General features: G+C 45.9%; 1 protein-coding gene across 1 annotated transcript in view; it reads left to right on the forward strand.

The window, feature by feature from the left end:
* Positions 1-10,398: 10,398 nt before the first annotated feature.
* The window catches only part of FAM194C (family with sequence similarity 149 member C), a 107,868-nt gene continuing 94,620 nt past the window's right edge, over positions 10,399-23,646 (forward strand). The window contains exons 1-6 of the mRNA XM_084829831.1: positions 10,399-10,767; positions 10,939-11,026; positions 12,823-12,861; positions 14,486-14,596; positions 18,266-18,394; positions 20,378-20,489. Coding sequence (XP_084685957.1) covers positions 10,399-10,767; positions 10,939-11,026; positions 12,823-12,861; positions 14,486-14,596; positions 18,266-18,394; positions 20,378-20,489 — 848 coding nt within the window. The remainder of the gene's footprint in view (positions 10,768-10,938; positions 11,027-12,822; positions 12,862-14,485; positions 14,597-18,265; positions 18,395-20,377; positions 20,490-23,646) is intronic.

Genomic DNA, 23,646 nt, shown 5'->3' on the forward strand with positions numbered 1-23,646 from the left:
AGCCCCTGAAGAAGGCCCATATATATTATTTTATTTACAATACTTATATATGGCTCCACATCAAAAGATTTTAGAGCAGTGAATAGCAACAGCATTTTGGCCCTATTATACAGGGCCAAAATGCGACTGTGCCTCTTCATGCTATTGGATTATTTTGGATATTCTCCCGTTTTGTCTGACCCTGATTTCCTTTCTACCGGTGCTGTTGCCATGCTATTTCTCCCAACCCCCATTCTTGTAAAGCCATGGCGCGGGGGGGGGGGTGCTGATTGGAGCTTCAGGCTGCGTACATTAATTCCCTGCCATTGGCTTTATGCTTGTTCACTTTGATGTGATGTCAGGGAACAGCTGGCTGGGCTAGGGAGGTGATTAATGCCTCCATGCAAGGAGTGGTCCCAGGCCACCTGAAAGAGGTGGTGGTGAGACCTCTCCCGAAGAAATCCTCCTTAGACCCAGAAAACGTTAATAATTATAGGTCGGTTGCAAATGTTCCATTCCAGGGCAAGGTCCTTGAGCGAGTGGTTGCCAACCAGCTCTAGGCACTCCTGGATGAGACTGATTAGCTGGACCCATTTCAATTGGGGATCAGGACAGGTTTTGGCACAGAAACAGCCTTAGTCACCCTGTATGATGACCTATGTCGGGTGAAAGACAGGAGGAGTGTGACCCTGTTGATTCTCCTTGATTTCTCAGCAGCTTTCGATACCATTGACCATGGTATCCTTCTGGGATGGTTCTCTGAGTTGGGAGTGGGAGGCACTGCATTACAGTGGTTTTACTCCTACTTGGAGGGTCAGCTCCAGAAGGTGGTGCTTAGGAAACACTGCTCGGCCCCATGGACTCTCCAATATGGGGTTCCACAGGGGATAGTTTTATCCCCCATGCTGTTCAACATCTACATGAAACGGTTGAGTGCGGTCATCCGGAGTTTTGGAGTGTGTTGTCATCGGTATGCTGATGACTTGTAGCTCTATTTCTCCTTCTCATCTTTAGGTGAGAATGCAGATGTGCTGAATCAATGCCTGGCTGCGACAATGGACTGGATGGGGGCTAATAAACTGAAGCTCAATCCAGACAAGACTGAGATGCTGTTGGTGGGTGGTTCTGCTGACTGGATGGAGGGTGTTCAACCTGTTCTGGATGGGGTGCACTCTCCCTGAAGGAGCAGGGTCGTAGCTTGGGGGTCCTCCTGGAACCATCTTTGTCACTTGAGGCTCCGGTGGCCTTAGTGGCATGGAGTGCCTTCTACCAACTTTGGTTGGTGGCCTAGCTATGCCCCTATCTGGACAGGGATAACCTGGCTTCAGTTGTCTATGCTCTGATAACCTCCAAGTTAGATTACTGCAATGCACTCTCTGTGGGGCTGCCTTAGAAGACGGTTCAGAAGCTGCAGCTCCTGCAAAATGCAGCAGCCAAATTGATAACGGGAACCAGAAGGTCCAAACATATAAGACCGACTCTGGCCCACTTGCACTGGCTGCCTATATGCTTCCAAGCTCAATTCAAGGTGCTCATTTTAACCTATAAAGCCCTACACAGCTTGGGACCGCAGTACTTGATGGCGCCCGAAATGAAAACTACATTCAACATCTAAGGCCCTCCTCCGAGTGCCTCTTCCAAGGGAAGAGCAGCACTCGAGGGAGAGGTCCTTCTCAGTGGTGGCCCCCATCTGTGGAATGAGCTCCCCGATCAGGTCTGCCTGGCGCCAACATTATTATCTTTTTGGTGCCAGGCTAAGACCCATCTCTTTTCCCAGGCATTTGGCAGCACATGATGAATTTTAATTGGTCCTGGAAGTGTCTTTAGTTATGACTGACAGTTCAAAGTTGTTTTTAGTTATATGTTGTTTGTGTATATTAACTGTGTGCTTTTATGGCTTTTACACTATTTATATTGTATTTAATGTTTTAACTTCTGTAAACCACTCAGAGAGCTTTGGATAATAATGATGATGAAGAAGAAGATGATGATCATGTACACATACTGAGGGCAGTGGCTGTACAATTAAGCTGACACCAGGGAGCTGACATGTGCTGTCCCCTACCAGTCACTGCCATAGGAGGCAAGCAGCAGGCAGCAAGCACGGAAGGAAGCTAGGCCTAGGTTAGGCCCTCGTTTGCTCTGCACAGCCTTCATCTCTTGCCAGAAATGACTTGTAGTTGGAGGGGCAGAGCCATCAGAACTGGCTGACGCAACAGGCTGCATGAAATTCCGCACCATTGTCTCGTGTCATTTCCGGGAATATGTAGAGTCCAAGGCTGGCCCAAGACATTTTGCTGCCTGAGGCAAAGAACAAGATGGCGACCCCGCCCATGCACAAAAGCCAACTGGATTGACTGATAAATCTACCTCCAACACTGATGTTGGGGCAGCATCCACCACTGCACCTAGAGACATCAAGCTAGCTAACGTAGGGGTGCAGAGCAGGCCTCGTGTCACACAGGTTTCCCCTCCAAAACACCTTGCTGCCACCTCCCAGCATCTGCTGCCTGAGGTGACTGCTTTGCTCTGCCTCATGGCAGGGCCAGCCCTGCTAATGTCTTGCAGCCTTCAGCTTCCAGCATAATTTGATGAATAAAACTCGTGGGTTAAACAGCAGGCAGCAAACAATCCTAAAGTCTGCTTCAGTTTGAACATGGATCTTTTTGCAGACAACTCCACAAAGTGAATACTGCTACACATGGAGGAGGACTGAAGCTCACTGGTACAGCATGTGATTTAGTTAGACCAGTGGTAGGGAACCTATTTTCCTGTCAAGGGGCACTGTGCCTTTGGGATCATCTGTGGGAGATGGCATGCTGGAGGTGGGTGGGGCCTCCCCTTATTAATCTCCCTCCTGGCTCAGTGGGCCGCCAGGGAAGGAACAGATCATTCTTGCCAGATATCTGGACAGATCACCTGCAGAGGGCTACATGAAATCAGACCGTAAGTTGCCTGGTCTACACTGACCGGCAGCAGTTCTCCAGTGTGTCAGACATGGGTCCTCTGGAGCCCTGCTTGGAGATGCTAGGGACTGAACATGGAACGTTCTGCATGCAAAGCATGTGTTCTACTGCTGGACTACAGCCCTTCCTCAACTGTTAGGAACGTGGAAACTGCTCTAGACCATGAGACCATTTGGTCCATCTAGCTCAGTTGTGTCTACACTGACCGGCAGTGGATCTCCAGGGCTTCGGACAGGAGTCTTTCCCAGATGCCAGGGATTGATCTGGGAACCTTCTGCATGCAAAGCCAGTGCTCTGCCTTTGAGCTACAGCCCTTCTTCTTGTCATGATGCATGCAGCACTACTTTGTGTTCTAGAAAGTCCAGGTAGAGCTTCAGCAGCAGCCTTCCCCAATCTGGTGCCTTCTAGATTTGTTCAATTGCAACTCCATGGCTAATGGCCATGCTGGCTGGGAATGCTGGGAATGGTAGTCCAATACATCTGTAGGGCACCAGGTCAGGAAAGGCTATACTATAGCTTATTATTTTCAGTAATAAGGGCATAATCCTATAGATGTTTAGACAGAAAAAGTCCTACAAGTCCCAGCATTCCCCAGCCAGCTGCTGAGAGTTGTAGGGCTTTTTTCCATCTAAGCATACATAGGATTACGCCCTTAAGGAAGTTAATGGAAGCATGCTGGGACATGCTGAGAGTTGTAGGGCTTTTTTCCATCTAAGCATAGATAGGATTACGCCCTTAAGGGAGTTCATGGAAGCATGCTGGGACATGCTGGGCATTGTAGGACTTTTTTTCAGCTAAACATGCATAGCATTGTACCCTAAAGGAAGTTCATGGAAGCATTCTGGGAGCTGTAGGACTTCTTTCTTTCTAAACATCCATAGGATTGCGCCCTAAAAGCACTCAAGAGGCCTGAGCCTCCAAATGAACAAAGCTCTTTACCAAAGAACCTACATGATAAAGTTCCATCCTATTATGACACAAGAACGGTCAATGCCTCATGGAATGTGCTGCATCGCTGCATCTTCTACCTGCCAATGCTGTGGCTATCAGAACATCCTCTGTGTAAGAGTAGGTAATTCAAAGTATGTTTCAATGGAAGTTCAGATTCAATGTGGATTCTTGGAGAGTTATATATGTATATATACTTAGTTAATAAAAAAAAAAAACAACTTTCATCCCAATGCAACTAGGGCCCGTACTTGTGCCTACACAAGCTCTTCCTTAGCTGGAGGAAGAACTGAATATCCATTCCCTCTGCAGCCTAGTTGTAAGGACTGTGCAGGTGAAGTACTCTTCAAAAAGCACCCTATGTGGTATAGAGGGGAGCTGTCTTCCTGCACAACTGGATCAGGCTATGTGATATTAATCACATTAATATCACACACACCCCTCCCAGCTCTTCAGCCCAAGGGATCTCAGGGCAGCTAACAACCCCATAGTTTCTCACCATTTTTTATCCTTACAACAGCCCTGTAAGGTAGGTGAGGCTGAGAGATAATAACTGACTAGCCCAAGGTCACCCAGTGTGCATCCTGGCTGAGTGGGGATTTGATCCTGGATCTCTCCAGTCCTCGTCCAGCACTCTAACTGCTACACAACACTATTTAAATCTTTAATGACAACACTACGTATGAGGCTGAAGAACAAGAAGCAGCAATGTTTGGTGTACAGCTGATGAAAATTAAATTAAGCTGAGCCGTTTATGGGTGATTGTTGTTTTTTTTACAGTATTCTTTTACACACTCAACTGCAATCATATGGCAGCTACTTTTAATAAAGGAAGGGATGCTATCTTCCCCTATAGCACACTTCCCTTTTGGAACTAGGCAGTGCAGTCCTTTTAAAAAACTGAAAACTAATATCCCCGTTTTCAGGAAAATCCTTTTGAAACACTAATCCAAAATGGTGCACTGGCAGCAGTTTCCCTTGTGAGTAAGGGGAGACATGATAGAGGTGTGCAAAACTATGCATGGTGTGGAGAATGTAAATAGAAAGACATTTTTCTCCCTCTCTCATGATACCAGAAGCTGGGGCCATCCTATGAAGCTGATTGGTGGGGGATTCAGGACAGATCAAAGAAAGGACTTCTTCACATAGCGCAGTGTTAAACTATGGAGTTCGCTTAATGTAGTGATGGCCACCAATTTAGATGGCTTTAAAGTGTGGGGGTAGATAAATACCTGGAGAAGGCTATCAATGGCTACTAGTCCAGATGGCTATATGCTACTTCCAGTACCAGAGGTGGTATGCCTATGTACACCAGTTGGGGAACATGGGTGGATGGTGCTGTTGCACTCAGGTCCTACTTGTGGGTTTCCCATGGGCAGCTGGTTGGCCACTGTGTAAACAGAATGCTGAACTAGATGGACCCTTGGTCTGATCCATCAGGGCTCATCCTGTGTTCTTATGTTCATCTTATGTTCAGAAAACAACAGAATGAAATTTAATAGGGATAAATGCCAAATTCTGCACCTAGGAAAAAGAAACCAAATGCACAGTTACGAGATGGAGGATATGTGGCTCAACAACACTACAAGCGAGAAGGATCTTGGAATTGTTGTAGATCACAAGCTGAACATGAGCCAACAATGTGATGTGGCTCCAAAAAAGGCAAATGCTATTTGGGGCTACATTAATAGAAACATAGTTTCCAAATACTGGGAAGTACTAGTTCCCCTCTACTCAGCACTGGTTAGGCCTCATCTGGAGTATTGTGTCCAGTTCTGGGCACCACACTTTAAGAAGGATGCAGACAAGCTGGAGAGGGTTCAGAGGAGGGCAACAAAGATGAACAAGGGACTGGAAACAAAGCCCTATGAGGAGAGACTGAAAGAACTGGGCATGTTTAGCTTTGAGAAGAGAAGATTGAGGGAAGATATGATAGCGCTCTTCAAGTCCTTGAAAGGTTGTCACGGAGAGGAAGGTCAGGATCTCTTCTCAATCATCCCAGAGTGCAGGACACGGAATAATGGGCTCAAGTTACAGGAAGCCAGATTCCGGCTGAACATCAGGAAAAACTTCCTGACTGTTAGCGCAATACGACAATGGAACCAACTACCTAGGGAGGTGGTGGGCTCTCCCTCATTCAAGACGAGGCTGGACAGCCATCTGTCAGGGATGCTCTGACTTGGATTCCTGCATTGAGCAGGGGGTTGGACTCGATGGCCTTGTAGGCCCCTCCCAACCCTACTATTCTATGATTCTATGATCTTGTATAAGGAAAGGAAAAGTGAGATTTCTGGGTTGTGGACCTCTGTGTTTTATAAAAAGAGGCTTATGTCTAATCTCAGTGGGTAGCATTCTTAGTGTTTAGGCAGCGCTTGGGAATATGTGCCCCCCCCTCCTGATGTTGTTAGACTGCAGTTCCCATCATGCCTTACTATTGGCTATGCTGGCTGGAATTAATGGGAGTTGCAATCCAACAACATCAGGAGGTCCATATGTTCCCCATCCCTGCATTAAGGGGGTTGTTTCAAGCATGAGGAAAAGGAAATTGATGCTCTGTGTCACTCTGTAGGTCTGTATCTTGAATCTTCTATAGCAGGGGTGGGCAACTTGTAGCCCTCCAGATATTTTAGCCTACAACTCCCATGGTCCCTCACCATTGGCTATGTTGGTTAGGGCTGATGGGAGTTGTAGGCTGGGGGATGCTGGGAGTTGTAGGATGTTTTCTGGCTAAACCCGTATAGAGTTGCACCTGAAGTGGTTTGCCACGGTTTAGGTCAGGGGTACAGAACCTCAGGTCTGCAGGCCAATTCTGGCCAACTTGAGATCCCCATCTGGCCCTCTGGGGTTCCCCAGATACCTATGTTCTCTTCCCCTGACCCCGCCCTCTTTCCCCTGACCACCAATCATATTGCACTTTCCTGGTTTTTATGCAGTTTCCCCCCATTCTAAACAGTCCTGCCCACTACTGGAATGCAGCCCCCAAGAGCTCCTCCAGCCCTTGGGCTGAAAGAGGTTCAACATTCCTTGTTCAGGTAGCTGGCCTCAGTTGCTCTGGAGATCCCTTGTCACACATGGATTCTGTCTGAAACAGCAACCGTGGTTTGAACAAAGCAAGCCCTAAATGAATATAAGAACTCTCTATGGACTTGGCTGGTGTGAGGAGGCTGAACTTAATTAGCCATTCCTCTGTAGAGACGATACCAGCCTCTAGCTGCCATAGAAACCTGAACTTACATAAAGCTTAAGACTGACAGTTTATTAGTTCCAGCTGAAAGTTTACTTCGTAATTAAAAAAGTGCTTCAGTTGCTTTTTCTAATTAAATCAACGGTAATTTATCTGTCACACTTGAAATGCCTGGGACTATTTTTGGACTTCTCATTAGTAATGCAAGGGCAATAAAAATAAGTATGGCTGCTTATGCCGGAAAGTTTTAATGCCTCTCTAATCCCATGTTTTCATTCTCACAGTCTTTGCAATTATACATGATCATTCAATTCACTTCTTGTTCTTCAAGCTTTATGCTAGCTGCTGTCTCCAGGTCCACTGCAAGCAATGTCTTCTAAGACTAGCAGAAGCAGTAATAAGTAGGTGTGGAGCACAGGAATATTGGCTCGATGGAACTGATCAAACAATCCATAAATATCTATACATTAAATTTTAAGAAAACAGCCGCAGAAGAGATGTAGTTGTGTTTCCTTCTGCGTGTACATCCTCTTTTTCCTCCACACTTTATTCTTCTTTGCAGCTGGTCCATCTCACACTGCAGCCCTCAATCCATAGTGATTCACATCTAACATAAGCCCAAAATTCTTACTTAATAAACCATGGTGTGAACGAGCTGCGTGGTGGTGTGTGCTGCCCATTCACTACTCCTTCTGCACAAGTGGATCAGCAAACCAGGAAGGGATAGCTTTGTGTGATCGCTGAATCCAGGATTATATCCAAACAAGCCAGGACAATAAACCAGCTTTAAATAAGGGTTTATTGTTGTCTTACAAACCCTAGGGTGGCCATGTATCCTCTTTTACAGAGGGCACTTCTCTATTTGAAAGGCTGCCAGAGGACTGTTCCCTATTTTGAAGGCAGCCCTGTATTTGAAGGGATGTCCAGTCCAAGTCTGGTTTAAAGAAAAAGAATCATCAAAAGGAAGAGCTGGACCTTGACATTGTCTATCAAGAGTTAGCACCTAGGGAGAAGACTGAGTAGGCACACGGGTCACCTGGTCACAATCTTCCTCACTATGAAATGTATTTCTATTTAAATTATAATACTTTCTAAACTAGAAATTTAATTTCTAAATTGCATCTGTTCATAGAAATCAGCATATGCAAACTGGTGTCCTCTTTTTTGGCCATTCATAAGTGGCCACCCTAGAATCCTATCTTGTTTAGGTGCACTTAATGGCCTGGTTCACACATAACGACAACCCAGAGTATGGGTTGACTATGAGTTGTCATTGAATCATGGGTTGTTGTTGAATTGTGGGTTGTTATTATGTGTATTGGGGTGGGTTAGGGTATTTTATAAAATGTTTTTATTGTAGAATTTTATTGTTTTAAACTGTTTTATTGTATGCTGTACATCGCCCAGAGTGGCTGGGTGACCAGCCAGATGGGCGATTAATAAATTTAATAATAAATAAATAAATAAAAAATGTGTGAACCCTGCGCTATGGTTCAACTAGAGGTTGTTAACCACGAACAACCCAGGAAGAGAACCCATGGATTGTTGTTGGGTTTTGAACTCTGGGTTGTTTGTGGTCAACAGCCCATACTTAAACCATAGTGCAGGGTTTTCACAAAACAACAACCCATGATTCAACAACAGCCCATACTCAACTCATACTCTGGGTTGTCATTACATGTGAACCAGTTCAGTCTCAGGTGTGGATATCGTGCAAAGCTATCCTTTCCTGATTTGTTTACCCACTTGCACGGGAGGAGTGAAGTGGAGCTTCAGGTGCTCATAGCAACTATTAAAGCTGACAGGAAACTGGAGACTTCTGTACAAATGGGGACTGGTTCACACAGGCTCCTGTGTTAACTGGCCCTATGGTTTGATGTATCAGTTTATGTGCATTTTCCTGCACCATTCCAACTACAAACTTGCAAATTATGCCAGAACTGCAGGCAGATCCACGGATTCAGATATTTAAGAAGAGGATGTGATGGTATCCCTGTAAGGGTTTCATTGACTATGGGTCAGAGGGGCCTAGGGTACAGCCAGATGTCTCTTGAACCATGTTGGTTTGAACTCAGGCAACACCAAAGCACAGTGTTCCTATGAGAGTTGCTATGCTAGGTCTGTTGGGGATAAACAGAAGTGGGAAATGTATAACGTGGCCATCCTGGCACAGAGTTGTGTCAGCGGCTTTCACAGAGAACAATACATTAACGCTTGGGGCCTTTGTGGATACTCTGCTTTTTCTGAGGAGGGGAAAGTACTGTAAGGTGGCTTTCTCTTACCTCTGTCTTCGTCATATCAAGGAATATCTGTGCCTGCACACAGTGGAGGTGGGGATAGCTTTAGCCTTGCTGCTGAGGGATAGCTTTTCTTTGGGAGAGATTACAGAGTTTCTCCCCCCCGCCCCGATTTATTTAGCTATCTGTCACATTTGTTCAGTGGCATCGTGGTAAATGTTGAACTGCAGGCACACATCATGACAGTCCCCCTAGCCACACCCCCAAAGAGAGTCCAAAAATGCAGGCGGCTGCCTTGCTCCATATCAACAAACCAGTGCTAGCAGTTGTCAACTCCACCAGGAGCAATGTAAAATGAATGGGTCTTAATTGGCAAATTATAAATTATACTTATAGCAAATTATATTTGGGGCGCAGCCCTCGGAGTGCAGTCCATCGGCTTTGGAGGCTTCCAAGATTCCTGTGCCCTGCCGGGCTGAAGGTGGCAGGCCAAGAGGGGCGGCGAGACAGTTTTTGCCTCACTGACCTCTGATCTCCTATAGTTCTGCTGGATGGGCTTTTCAGCCCATCTAGCATGGCAGCTTTGGAAGGGGAGGGAAGGAGGCTCAGGATAAATCATACCCTGGCCTCTCTAGTCTCTTCCCCTGTCTACCCACCGGAATGTCCCCTTTCCCCCCTTTCTGAGGTCATTTTTCTGACCTCGGAGAGGCAGTGGATGTGGTTCTTTCTGTGCCAGCTGCAAGGAAGAGGGGGTCGGATCTGATTGCTTCACTCTGCCTAATGTTAGGGCTGGCCCTGCTTCAAAGGCACTGTTAAAGCAAAACAGGCTAGGTCTGGTCAGTGTCTCGATTAAGGACCACCTGGGAACTCTGTGTATGCTTCCTTGAGTTCTATGAAAGGAACGAGGGATATAAATGAAATAAATAAATGTGTCCGGGTAGTATTAGCACTAGCAGTAGAGGGCATTCATCACTTGTTGAATGACACATTCATCCCAAAAGTAGTGGCAGAGAGATCTCACTTCCACATTCTTCCCCTCCCTTAGATCTCCTCACATCAACTATAGCCTGTGTGAGCTGGTGATATGAGTGACCAAAAGGGCGAGCCAAAGGGTGAGCTGAAGGGCGACCTCAAGGATGAGCCAAAGGGCGAGCCGAAGGGCGAGCCGAAGGGTGAGTCAAAGGGAGAACTGAAGAGGGACAGCCAAAGGGAGCACCCAAAGAGTGACTCAAAGGCTGACCATAAGAGTGACCAAAAGACGGAACAAAAGACTGAGCAAAAGGGCGATCAAAAGACCAAACCAAAGAAAGACCTTGATTATGAACAAATTAAAGCCAAGGCACCAAAAATTTTGGCTGAGATGGTAAAGATGCTTATCATTTGGCAGAAAATGGGCTTCCACGTGCCACGAGGTGTCAAGAACATCTTTGAGTTCACATGGGATGAGCTCATGGTATCATTGCCAAGGAAGTCTTTCACTGGTTTATATTGTCCCATTGTCAAATTCCTTCCTTTTGGTGAGGCCGACTTCTCCTCCCCTGCTACCTCAAGAGCTCAAAAGGCAGGCACTATGGTCTCAACAGTAAAGCCTAATTTTGTGACCCCTTCATTTGAAAATCAACAGATGCTCCTCAAATTCCAAAAACGGTCTGTCCACCTACTAACTGAACTCCTGAAGATGAAGATGAAGATAATGATCAGTGCAGTTGCTGGTGAGATCACCTAAGTGTGATTGCTTCTTTGCAGATACATATGGAATTCAGTAATCTCTGGAAACTTTGAACCTGTTCAGACAAGAGGGTTCATCTTCCATGGGTATTATGAAATTGCCTAGGGCAGAAGGCAGCACATGTCAACAATGTGCATGCAAGAATGTGCACTGCTCAGTGCAATGTGGAACCCTGAAAAGGCGAGGTTCCTGATGGTGTTGAGCACTGCCTACACAGAGTACACTTGTATGCGCGTTAGCACATTGCAAACATACAACTGAAGATGTGTACAGCATGGGCAGAATCTGCTACCTCCTGCTGTATGTATACTCATTGTATGTGCAAAGGATAAGCTCTGACCAGGGATTTTTTTTGACGAATCTGAGTCAGGCTGAGCTAGAATGTAGAGGGGGAGTGTTTCTCATGAATTCTGTGAAATGTTTATGAGGAAGCTCAAGAGATGGAAAGGTGATAATTCTTCCAGGAATGGAGGGAACAGTATTTGGGTTCACCAGCAAACAATGACAAGCGCACAGAAGGTAGCTCCATGGCATTTATTTATTTATTTTATTTCTATACCGCCCAATAGCCGAAGCTCTCTGGGAGGTTCACAAAAATTATAACCAAAAAGCCCACAGTAAAACAATATAAAATATAAAAACATTAAAACCACAATATATGGTATATAGGGATGTGCCAGCATTGTCTGACAGTCAAGACAGCAGCTGTGCTCCCCTACCTTGGCACCAGTTCAGAACAAGGGCAAGGTGATGAAGGAAGTGCGTCCCTCACTCTGAATTGGCTTTGTTTGCCCTCTCAGTAAGGTCATTATGTAGCTATATCTGATTGGCTGTTGTTGCTTATTTGGTCAGTTGCTTCCGGCTCTTCATGACTTCATGGACCAGCCCACGCCAGAGCTTCCTGTCGGCCGTCACCACCCCCAGCTCCCCCAAGGTTGAGTCCGTCACCTCCAGAATATCATCCATCCATCTTGCCCTTGGTCGGCCCCTCTTCCTTTTGCCTTCCACTTTCCCTAGCATCAGCATCTTCTCCAGGGTCTCCTGTCTTCTCATTATGCGGCCAAAATCTGATTGGCTACATGGTGTCAATAGCATCATGCTTGCTATGAGATCCCTGATTGACTAGGATTATTCAGAGAAGGAAAAAAAGCCTTAACAAAATGATGTGGAAGCAGTAGTGGCAGTTCCAAGGGGAAATAGCAGCAGAGCTGAGAGATTTTTTCAGGGAACACATCACTCTCTGATATCACACCTCTCACCCACAAAATGTTAATGCATGAATGTTTGGCACAACCCTAGTTCTGGGTACTCATGTTAGAAAACCATGATGTCCTCAGTTCTGAACTAGTCTCCTTTGAATAGTTACCGAAGAAGCCTCTACTCATATTTTTATGTGGAATCTCATTTGTTCCAAAGCTGAACAGGATATGCTCCATGACAATTTTTCAGGGCTGTCCATTCATTCTGTGATTTCATGATCATACCATGCAGGGGCAGGCACTTCTATGAGATGAAGAATTCTGCAGCCTGAGAATCTGAGCTAGTGTCAAGGGTAGGAATGGTTGGGCACCTGCTGAGGGCCCATACCCCAGCTGGGGCCTACTGACAACTCCTTGGGCCTGCTCCTCCTCTTCCCCTTTGCAGCCTCCTTGTTCATCCTCCTCTCACTCTGGCCCAGACAACAGTGGTGTTGTGAAGGAGGAGCAGCAGATGCCGCTGCCTATCTGCTCATTGGCTTTCTGCCTAGCAAGCAAGCAAGCAGGTGGTAGCAATGATGAGGAAGAGGAAGAACAGCAGCGGCGGCAGGCAATATTGCTGGTAAGAAAGTAGACGCACTGAGGAAGGGGCCCCACTGTCTTGCCCAAAGGCCCTCCAAAGCTATTAACATGGTACGCTGAAGGGGATCAAGGGATAATACGTATAAGTTGGAGTAACGCTAGAGGGTGTAAGGGGGCAAGTAGGGAAACATGGAGGCACAGATGCATTGTATTAGAAGCAGTACATATATGGTTAAGGAATGTTTTATTGCTCTTTGAATCGTGTGAGGCCTTCTATGCCTCACAGTAGCCAGTTAAAGGTTATAAAAAAGTCAAAGAAACACAGATGCTGCAAATTTGGATTCTCCTTGTCCAGAATCTCTGAAGTTGTAGTTTTAGATCTCCCTGTGTCTAGACCGGGCCAAAGTACATAAAGATCCATTAACCTCAGAAAAGAAGAACTTAGGCCCAGTTTGGAGTCAATTTGGAGGGAGGTGATTTGGGGGACAAAAGGTTGGACTTTCTGGGAATAGGATGACCTAAAAGATTACATGGACCAATAGATTTGAAAATTCTAGAATATGTATTAAGAAGGAGGTCATCAATTTTTAAAGTGTTTTTAAGTCTGAGCATGATGGGACTTGGAGTCCCTCCTCCTGGTTCAAGGCCTCGAAAGGGTCCTGTGTTGTGAGAAGGTTCCCTCTGCAGTGAAAGAAGATCTCCTTTGCTGGTAAAGTATGGTGTGAATGATAGGCATACAGCTTGCTAGATTTGTAAGTATGTCTCACTCTTTGCTTGGCGGAGTGGAAGGCTTGCATGTGTGTTAAACTTCCTTTATCTTTTCTTAATAAATGCATTTAGCTTATGTTGTCATTTTAGTGCTTATTTGTAGAATTTAAGTGAATTTGAGTGAGTGTGAGCATTCTAGCTCAAGCCCTCAAAGGAACCGCCCCTGCAAAATTCGGGCCAAACTAAGGTTCTTTAAAGTACACGTGCCTAGGTATCCAATTCCAGAGACCCTGACATTTTAGCCTTCAGTTTTTCCCTTACAATAGTCTCCCAATACAATTGTTCCTCAGCCCCATAAGCAAGCCAGTCCCCTGCATTCCTGGATTGTTTAACCTGGAATACCAGCCAACTACAACACCAGTCTTGCAGTGTTCATCATTGCAGATTGGAATGCTGATGATATCCATAATCAGGGCTAGATCTACACTAGTGCTTTTTATCGGTGTTGAAGTGCACTGATAACTGTGGAGGCACATTACATATTCTTTTCTAGCATTATTTCCCACTTTTTATTCCATATTATCCAAAATACGGCAACAGATGTTATTGTGTGTGCTAGGAGGCATAGATGCGCAAGAGGGATACATAGCGTCACCACGATGCAATTGTATCCATATGACATGAGGTGTAGATCTGGCCTAGGTGTTGAAAAAGTGGGGGAAATATTTGCTTTTGCCATTCCCTCACCACCACCCCTGGACCCCGCAGATGGTAAGAATGAAAAAAGCAGCTGAATTGTGCAAAGGCATATTTATCCTGGTTTATTTGAGAATTATGCCCTACCCTAGCAAATGCACAACTCTGCTGTTCTATGCATGTTGGTTGTAAAGGCTGTGCACTTTAATTATCACTGGAACATGTTACACTTCGTTTTTAACTGCAGTGTTCTTTCCCAGGCCCTAGTGCTGAAGAGATTGCAAGGCGGTTTCTGGAACGTGGTCGACTGCTCAGTCCTAAGACGAAGGAAGAGGCAGCCGCATTAATGGCGAGAGAACCAAAGAGGAAAGGTCAGGGGAGAAACAATGTCACCATGTGCTTGGGCACCATGACAGTTGCCTCCTGCTGCTGTTTACATTGAGGTCCAGTTTCTTTTGCAGCTGGAAATGCTGTCATTCCTAGAAAGTTTGCATACAGTCAGGGCCAGAAATTAGGGGTGTACAAAACCCTGCTTACCTGGCTCCACCGGGTTCCTCAGGTGGGGGAAGCAATCCGTTCCTCCCCCCAGAATCCTCGACGAGGGGGGAGGCAATCCGTTCCTCCCCCCCCAGAATCCTGCCTGGCTGGCTCCGCTCCACGGCCAGGCCACGGAGCCGCCGGCCAGGCCAACCCGCAGCGGGGCCTCCAGCCGCTGCTGGGCTGCTGCAGACGCAAATGGCGTCCTGTGTAGGGGATGCCATTTGCGTCCCTACACCGGCCCGTGATAGGCTACATAAATATTTACGTAGCCTATCATGGCTAAAGCAGGGACACAAATGGCCTATCACGCTGTAATATTTAGCTGTGATAGGCTACGTAAATATTTGCGTAGCCTACCATGGTGAAAAAGGGAACGCAAATGGCAGCCGCCGTAGCCGCTGCCATTTGCGTTCCCTTTTATTTTGCCATGATAGGCTACGCAAATATTTACGTAGCCTATCATGACCATTCGAAAGACGCGAATGGCGGCTGCAGACGCAGCTGCCATTCCAGGAGCACCAGAACGGCCGACAAAGGTAGGCTCCATTCCAGGCCCATTTCGTGGGGGGGGGCAGGGGGCTTCGTTCCACCATGGATTTCGGGGGGCCGAATGCGCTGGCATTCGGTCTCACCAAGATCCGTGGTGGAATTCTCCACCATGCCTACCAGAAATATTGGAATAAGAATAACTGTTTTAGCAGTTGGCCTCTGTACACCACCACATTGAAGTTGAAAGGAAACACACCCAGATGGGAGCGAAGTCAGGACTTTCAGCTGTAATTCAAGGGGTTTGACAAAAGTGGGGCACTAACCATTCAGGAAGGACACACACACCCATTGTTGGTGGCTCATAAGTAATGGAACAAACCAACATCATTTCAAACTTAAGGATCGCCTTTAATACCTGGATGAAAATCCTTTGCAGTCAATGACTGCCTGAAGTCCGGAACCCATGGACATGACCAAAAGCTGAGTTTCCTCCCTCGAGATGCCTTGCCAGGCTTTTACTGCAGCTGCCTTCAGCTGCTGCTTGTTTGTTTCCTCAGCCTAATGATGGCCTCCTTCACTTGCATGGACACCTCTTTGGAACTCATGTTGGGAGTTCCAGTGAACAGCTACCAAATGCAAATGTAACACTCAGAACCACCTCTAGGCCTTTTATCTGCTTGCTTGGTCATGGGGTAGCCAGGAAACAGGCCACACCTGGCCATGCAGCTGCTTCTCAGCCATTCGTTCCATTACTTATGAGCCACCAATGATGGGTGTGTGTGCATGCCACTGGCTGTACTTCCTGAATGGTTAGTGCCCCACTTTTGTCAAACCCCTTGAATGACAGCTGAAAGTCCTGACTTTGCTCCCATCTGGGTGTGTTTCCTTTCAACTTCAATGTGGTGGTGTACAGAGGCCAACTGCCAAAACAGTTATCCTTGTTCCAATATTTCTGGCCCTGACTATACGTCAAAATCTGAATGAGCAGTGAAGGTGGTTTGATAGAAGACTAGACAGGCTGAGGCCTTGTCTACAAATGTACCTGAACAAGCTGAGAATGAGGCGGCAGCACCCTTGCGTGATAGAACAGACTATATCATGTCAGAGCACAGGTGGGGGAAATCTCAATTTTTGAAGCTCTTCTATTGAAGCATCTCCCTGTAAGCAGAAAAGGAGAACAGCAGGCTGTTTCTCCCTGCTGTGCTGCATTTGATTTGTTTTTATTTGCAGGGAACAATTCCTATAGGGAACATTAAAAAAATGCCCCCCACCCACCCGAAGGCTGCTGGTATAGTCCATTTGACCACCTTGGCATTCTACCATCTCATTCTGTAGTGGTAGCGCGCCCATCCAGCCTAGCCTGCCTCCTTGTTAGTCAGACTGGGTTCCTGCACATAAAACAGGGATGTATAGAATGGCTCTCTTGAGGTCCCAAGGCAAAGATGGGCGGGAGATGCTGTATGCCTAAGTCTACTGCTGCTCCCAGGCATGATAAAAGCAGCTATCACTGAAGCATGATGGGATATAGATGTAATAAATGCTAGGCTCAGCTGAGATGATGCTGACCTTTAAGGACATACAGAAGAGGATGAGGAGGACAGGTTTTGCGAAGACTCTCCCTTCCTCCAACAGTTGATGAGTGGCATTGCAGCACTGAGCCTGAATCAGTTCCCACATTTTGTTAGTGCCTTTGCAGAGGTGCTGGGCCCAATCTCCACAGAGTAGTTGTTTCATGTAAGGCAGGACAACTAGTGGCCCTCCAGATGTTTTGGCCTACAACTCCCCTCAGCCCTAGCCAGTAAAGCCAATGCTGAGTGTAGTAAAATTATATTTACTGTGTTGTTGTATTTTATGGTTTTATATTTCGATAGATTAATATATACAGTAGGATTTGTAGGCCAAAACATCCAGAAGGCCAGCTCTGATGTAAGGGCTAAAACTTCTAGAGTTTTCTTAAAGGATAGTTTGTTTCCAAGTTTGAATTCTGGCAAAGGAAGTTATGTGGCTCATGCAGCCAACAAGCTTCCTTAAATCTAGGGACGGGAGAACCAGCCATTTTCAAGCTCCCTTAAATTCTCCCAAAAATCACTTCAAAGCTCGTTTTGACTTGCTCCCATTTTTTGTTTTCGACCTGCTTTTTTGGCTCATTCATTCAAACAGGGAGAGTGCGTGTTTTGACTGGGACATGTGCGCATTTCAAATGAAACAAGTGTACATTTCTGTGCATATTTTTCAAAAGTGTGCCCTTTCCTCCGATTGACCAAGGCATGAAAACACATTTTGTAGATATGCAGATTTTAATGTGTGCTTTCAAAAAGAAGAACAACGCATTTTTTTATCATGACTGCAAATTCAGGAATTGGCAAACATTTCTTGGGAAAAAGCATGCCTGCTCACATTCATGTTGTGAATTGCAGATGGGACATGTTTGCATGATTTGGGAACAGAAAACAAATTCTTGTACAGCCCTCCTTGAAGACACACTGCGAACAACATTCAGTAAGCGCTTGGCTCCCTCTTCTGGCCACCTTTTTGTTGGTTAGCTTCTTTGTAATGTTCCTGCCAAGCTGCTACGGCCAGGGCTGAAGCACCAGCACTTTTTGATTAGCAGGGCCGCTGACGTCCCTGCTAAGCGGTGACGCTGGTGACGCTGCCACCTGAACAGGTGGATTCCCTGTTCCCTCTGAGCTTAACTGCAATTCTCACAGTGGCTGGAGGGGGAGGGATACTGGTGTATTTTTCTAGCACCAATATATTGTTCCCTGTGGTAATGCAAAGTATTTTGTGATGGCTTGATCTTGAATGGGCAATTAAGTCCCATTAACTTTACAAAAGACCTGCTCCTGGTGAAGATGAAAAGTGCTAGAACTGGTTTGTTGATGTCAATGGACACAGCTGTCTGCATTTTTGGACTGTCCTTGCCTCTGAGGCAATTCACTTCCTATTCTCCGTAATTCTCTCATTTTAATATTAATGTCTTCTAACCCCCAGCTTCTACTTTATTGCAACAGGACGTTGTATGGCACCAACAGTTCCAGCAATTCCTATTTCTTCCACCACCCAGCTTGTGCAGCAATTGTCGTTTTCCTGTCTTTGCTTTTCGTTGGCATTCAAAGATAGCAAGCAGCAAAAGAGCTCAGGTAAATACAGTTTCTAAGAAATTATAGAGTGGGAATACTCCCCATGGAGTCTGTTATACCTCAGTCCAGAAACAGGCAACATTTTAAGGTTTAATTTAACCATTTTAAGGGGATGGCATGATGAGAGATTCCCAGCAAAGGTCCAAATGCCTGATATTGAATATATCCAAAACGGAGCACTTAGAATACCCTTACTGACTTTTGCTCTGAATGGGGAAGGTCTGAAGTGGTGGGGGTGGGCAGGGCCAGCATGCACAGAGACATTGGGGGTAGAGCTGCCCCCCCCCCCCGACACACACACACACACACTTTGTGTACTCATGGGTTCAGGCTGAACACCTGAATAGGGGTACGGACACCAATGCATGTGTGTGGAGTGGCCTGGGAACTATCTTTGTGGAAGGATTGTTTTCATGATGACACTCAAGCTCTTCTTCTGATTCGGGGGTGGGGGATATGGGTTCTCCATTTATGCCTCCTACCCTCTGGACTATGGGGAGGGATGCATGCTCTAGAACATTGGTCTTTCCTTTGGTGTCTGGCAAAAGGCTTGTTGCTAGCAACCTGCTCTGTGGGCTACCAGGGCATCTAAATCCTGTCCAAGGGGTGGGCTAGCACTTATGGCTGCACTGTCTGTTGCTGTCCTGTAGTTCATGAGCATACCATGGGGTTTGTGCAAGGAGAGATGCTGTGGTCTCTCCATGGCTGCCTAGCTGTGTGTTGTGTGCAGGAAGGGGATGGCTACTGGATAGAATGGTGACATGGGGCTCATCTACCATCCCGTCTCCATGTGTTCATTGATACCTTCCATTAATGGGTAATATGGGGCAATCATTGCTGCACAAAGTTGTGACTAGTGGGTGGGGGAAAAGTTTCCATGTATGCTGTGCAAATCCTTGTTATGGTTTTGCTGTGTTACTTTTTATTTCTATTGGTATATTTTTGCATTTGACTTGGCTGCTGGAGGAGGATCATTACTACATGATGACAATGTAGCCAAGGTGTAGTGGTTGCTGGTGTAGCAGGCCCATAGGGTTGGGCTGCCCACTTGGATATCTGACAAGAGATCAAATTGAAAAAATAATTTTATTTACTGCTGGTGAGTCCCAAATTCTGGCCATACAAAATATGGAAAATGTTGTCACCGTATCCTTAGAAATGACATTGGAATCAATGTAAATTCTAAAAGAACTAACTGCTGGCATTAATTGTTGGATTATATTTTTAGAACGGATTAGTGGAGATGCTCGGTTTTTTTTAAAAGTGCAAAGGTTAAGTGTCACTTTCAAAAGGCTACTAAAATGTGGCTTGCACAAACAGCCTATAAAGATATCAAATAAATTACATAGGACAAAATGGGTGGTATCCATTTAACCTATCAACAGAATGGCTTCCGTCAGCGGAATGGGGAGGGAACAATTCACCCTCCATCCTGCATTCCTCTGCACTCTCTCAACATCTACTCCAGAGGGGGTTTCCTCTGGAACAGATTTTGGAGTGGTGTAGTGGGGGGGGGGGCTGCAGTGGGGAGGAGAGGCTGGGAAAAGTCCTGTTGCGTGAGCAGAACTCCATTTATAAAATGTTGGATTTTATCCAATACAGTATTTGGACTGAACTAAGCAAAAAGGCCAGCTTTTGTCGGGGCAGGTGGGCGGTAAAAACTGTCAACACTCTTATTATGATTTCTTCTTTAGGATCCCTTTCATCTTTCCTGTTATCTGCTAGGTCTGGGACAGGCTTGATAGAAAAAGTAGCAAATTAGTCATTGGTTTTCTTGAAAGATTTAGGGTGCAATCCTATGAATGTTTAGACAGAAAAAAGGCCTACAACTCCCAGCACGCCCCAGCCAGCCTTGGCTGGTTGGGGCATGCTGGGAGTTGTAGGCCCTTTTTTCTGTCTAAACATGCATAGGATAGCACCTTTACAGAGTGACTTTGGGAAAGCTATGTTCCTTAATATTTACTTCCAAATATGTGCTTGCAGATCTGCTTAAAACAAAAGGCGCTGGTGCCTCTGAGAAAGATGCAAGTATTGATGAGAGACTTGACCCATGCCCTGAAGCCAGGACGAAGCTCCGAGCATTTTGCCGACATATGTAAGCATCTTCAAACCCTTAGGACAGAAAACACCTCTTATGCCTAACAGGCTGATATCGCAGGTCATTTTAATACACTGAAAATTCACAGTACTACCTTATTTCTATAATGGCATAATTATAATGAGATGCCTTATATCAAGTCAGAACATAGGTCCTTCTAGTCCTGTATTTTGTTCTCTGATTGACAAGGATCAAGCAAATTTTTTTCAGGACCTGGTATAATCTTGCAATGTGGGACCCCTTGTGTACATATACTATATTACATCCCATACGTACAGTCTTATGAATCATGAGAGAAAAGTTTCTACTTTAATTCTGAAAACACATTTTCTACATTCCTGAAGTTACACATTGGCCCACACCATGCCCCATATCACCCTCTGCCCTTGCTACTTTTGTTTAACATAATATCCACTCTTTCAAAGCTTGCTGACTATTTTGAAACTTTGGGGTTGGTCCTAATAAAAGTCTTATCCTGTAGATGTTTTGATTGCGTTTTCCCTAAAAGGCTGCAAACATTTTAAATATAGACCAATGTTCACTTTAACGCGTTATTTTTCTGACCTTCTGCATTGCAAAATCATGAATTATCTCCCCAAAGTCAGTTTCTTTTTCAAGTTCACACTCAACAGACAAAATAGTCAGGTGGCTTAATTGTTCTTGGCGCGCATGTGCATGCACGCACATGCGTGTATGAGAACTAGACATTTACTTACCTGTACGCTGGGCCTGTAAATCTTACCAGAAGCACTGGTTCCTGCTGTCCCTGGGATCAATGTTCCTGATGATTATGTTATTTGCCCCTCCCACCAGCTGCCTGTCCCACCAGCTACCCCTCCCTCTTGCCTATACATAAAGAATTCTGGGACTGGTTACAAAGATACAGGGAAATAAGTTTCCATGAATATTCTCAGGCATGACCTACAATTTAGCCTCAACCCACCCCCTCCCCTAGTAATGGGGTTGCAGCTGGGTTCCGATAAAGTGTATCCTTCCACTCCCCACATGCTTGGGTCCTGCTGATTGGCAGTAGCTCTCCATAGTCTCAGCCATGGGTCATTCCTTCCACTGCAACCTGAGACTCTTAACGGAAGACAACAGGGATTGAACTCGGGATCTTACTTTTTCCCCGTTTTAGACCCAGCAAGGCCACCATTAACCTAAACATGCATTTGGGACCCACCTTTTTTTAAATTGCAGATTCGTATGGGGGTAATGCCGCTGTTGTGACCCATCTTAGGTCAGGCCATGTGACCCAGTAGCGGAGCCTCCTGTCCCACATTTGAAGACCAGTGCTCTACCCTGACTTGGGTAGTTGTAAACCTGCCTGTTGTCCTAAGCCAGGGTTAGGTAGGGATGTCAGAGAAATCCTCCACGGACCCCAATGAAGCTGGATTCTATTGAATCCGGTCCCCCTGAAGTCCATGGAGGATTGGATCTCCTGCCTTTGCCTCCCCGCAAAGTCCCTCGCCGGTCGGATCCTGCCTGCCGCCGGCTCCAAAGCCCCAGCAATACGGCCGCCATTGCCGTATCACTGGCTGGACTGACGGACTGCAGACGCAAATGTCGTCCGCTATGCCATTTACATCCCTGCTCTTTGATGTGATAGGCTACGTAAATCTTTACGTAGCCTACTGCATGAAAAAACAGGGACACAAATGGCGTATTTGCATCCCTGTTCCTTCGCGTGATAGGCTAAATAAAGATTTATGTAGCCTATCACGTCAAAGAGCAGGGACGCAAATGGCATCCGCTATGCTGGATGCCATTTGCATCCGCAGTACGTCAGTCCATCCAGCAATATGGCAATGGCGGCCATATCGCTGGGGCTTCAGAGCTGGCTGGCGAGGATTCTGGGGGGGAGGAATGGATCACCTCCCCTCCGGCGGACCCCTCCGTGGACAGCAAGGTAAGGGATTCGTACATCCCTAGGGTTAGGGAACCTTTTCCAGCCACCTGATGTGGTGATAGCCACCAACTTAGATGCCCCAGCTAATGATCTTGGAGCTTGTTTGTTTTTAAACATTGTATTAAGATTTATTTGTTTTCAATTGTTCTGCACTGCCTTGGTGGCTTTTTACTAAATCAGATGGTATATGAAGGTTAATAATGAATAATAAATAAACATTAACAACAAAAAATAATGGCAAAATATCTAATTTTTGTATTTCTATACTGCCCAATAGCAGAAGCTCTCTGGGTGGTTCACAACAATTAAAACCATAAAATACAACATGATAAAATGCAAGTTGAAAAGTTTAAAACTGCAATATAAAATAAAAATATAAACCAAAATAAAACCTAACAGCAGTGCAAAGATGTAAAATATAGAAACAGATTTAAAGACTAAAATGCCTGGGAAAATAAGGTCTTCACCTGGCGCCAAAAAGAGTACAACGCAGACACCTTTTTGTCACGCCACCACTCGAGAGAGGAGGAACAATTCCTTTCCTAAAACTTGCTAACTCTACATTTCAAGACCCACAACGCTTATCAGCCAAAAATCTATTTGGTGTCAATGAAAGCTTCCTTCCTGGGGCCAGGAACAACTTCTGGAAAGGTGGGTGGGGTTGTCATTGGGACTCTGGCGGAAGTGGGAGAAGGGTCAATCCCCCCTCCACTTGAACTGTGGTCCGAATCCTGATCGTGCCCCCTGGCAAAGGGGAAGAGCTCATTGGAAGAGCATCTGCTTTGTGTGCAAAAGGTCCCCGGTTCAATCCCCGGCATCTCCAGGCAGGGAGGCTGGAAAAGAATCCTGCCTGAAACCTTGGAGAGCCGCTGCCAGTCAGCGCAGACAATACTGAGCTAGATGGACTGATGGGCTGACTTGATACAAAGCAGCTCCCGATTTTCCACCCCCCATTGCCCCGTGGGTGCTATTTCGACTTCAGTTACATTCATGCAATTGTCTTCTCTGCTTTCAACCCTACACTAGACCAGCTCTCCCAAATGGCAAGCATGCATGTGGGAATCAGCTCTTCTGTTTCAGCCCCTTTCGTTCCCTTTGCCTGTATAAGAAGCTATTGGCTGGCCACCATGTGATCGCTTTCTGGCAGCCAGAGCTTGAGAGCTATTGTAAAACATGCCCCCGACTTCCTGAGAATGGCATCAATTGACGGTACCTACTGAAGTTCTGGCTCCCTCTACTGATCAG

This window comes from Heloderma suspectum, chromosome 2 (assembly GCF_057233095.1).
Source record: "Heloderma suspectum isolate Gila_16-S chromosome 2, 16-S_ref, whole genome shotgun sequence".
NCBI lineage: Eukaryota > Metazoa > Chordata > Lepidosauria > Squamata > Helodermatidae > Heloderma > Heloderma suspectum.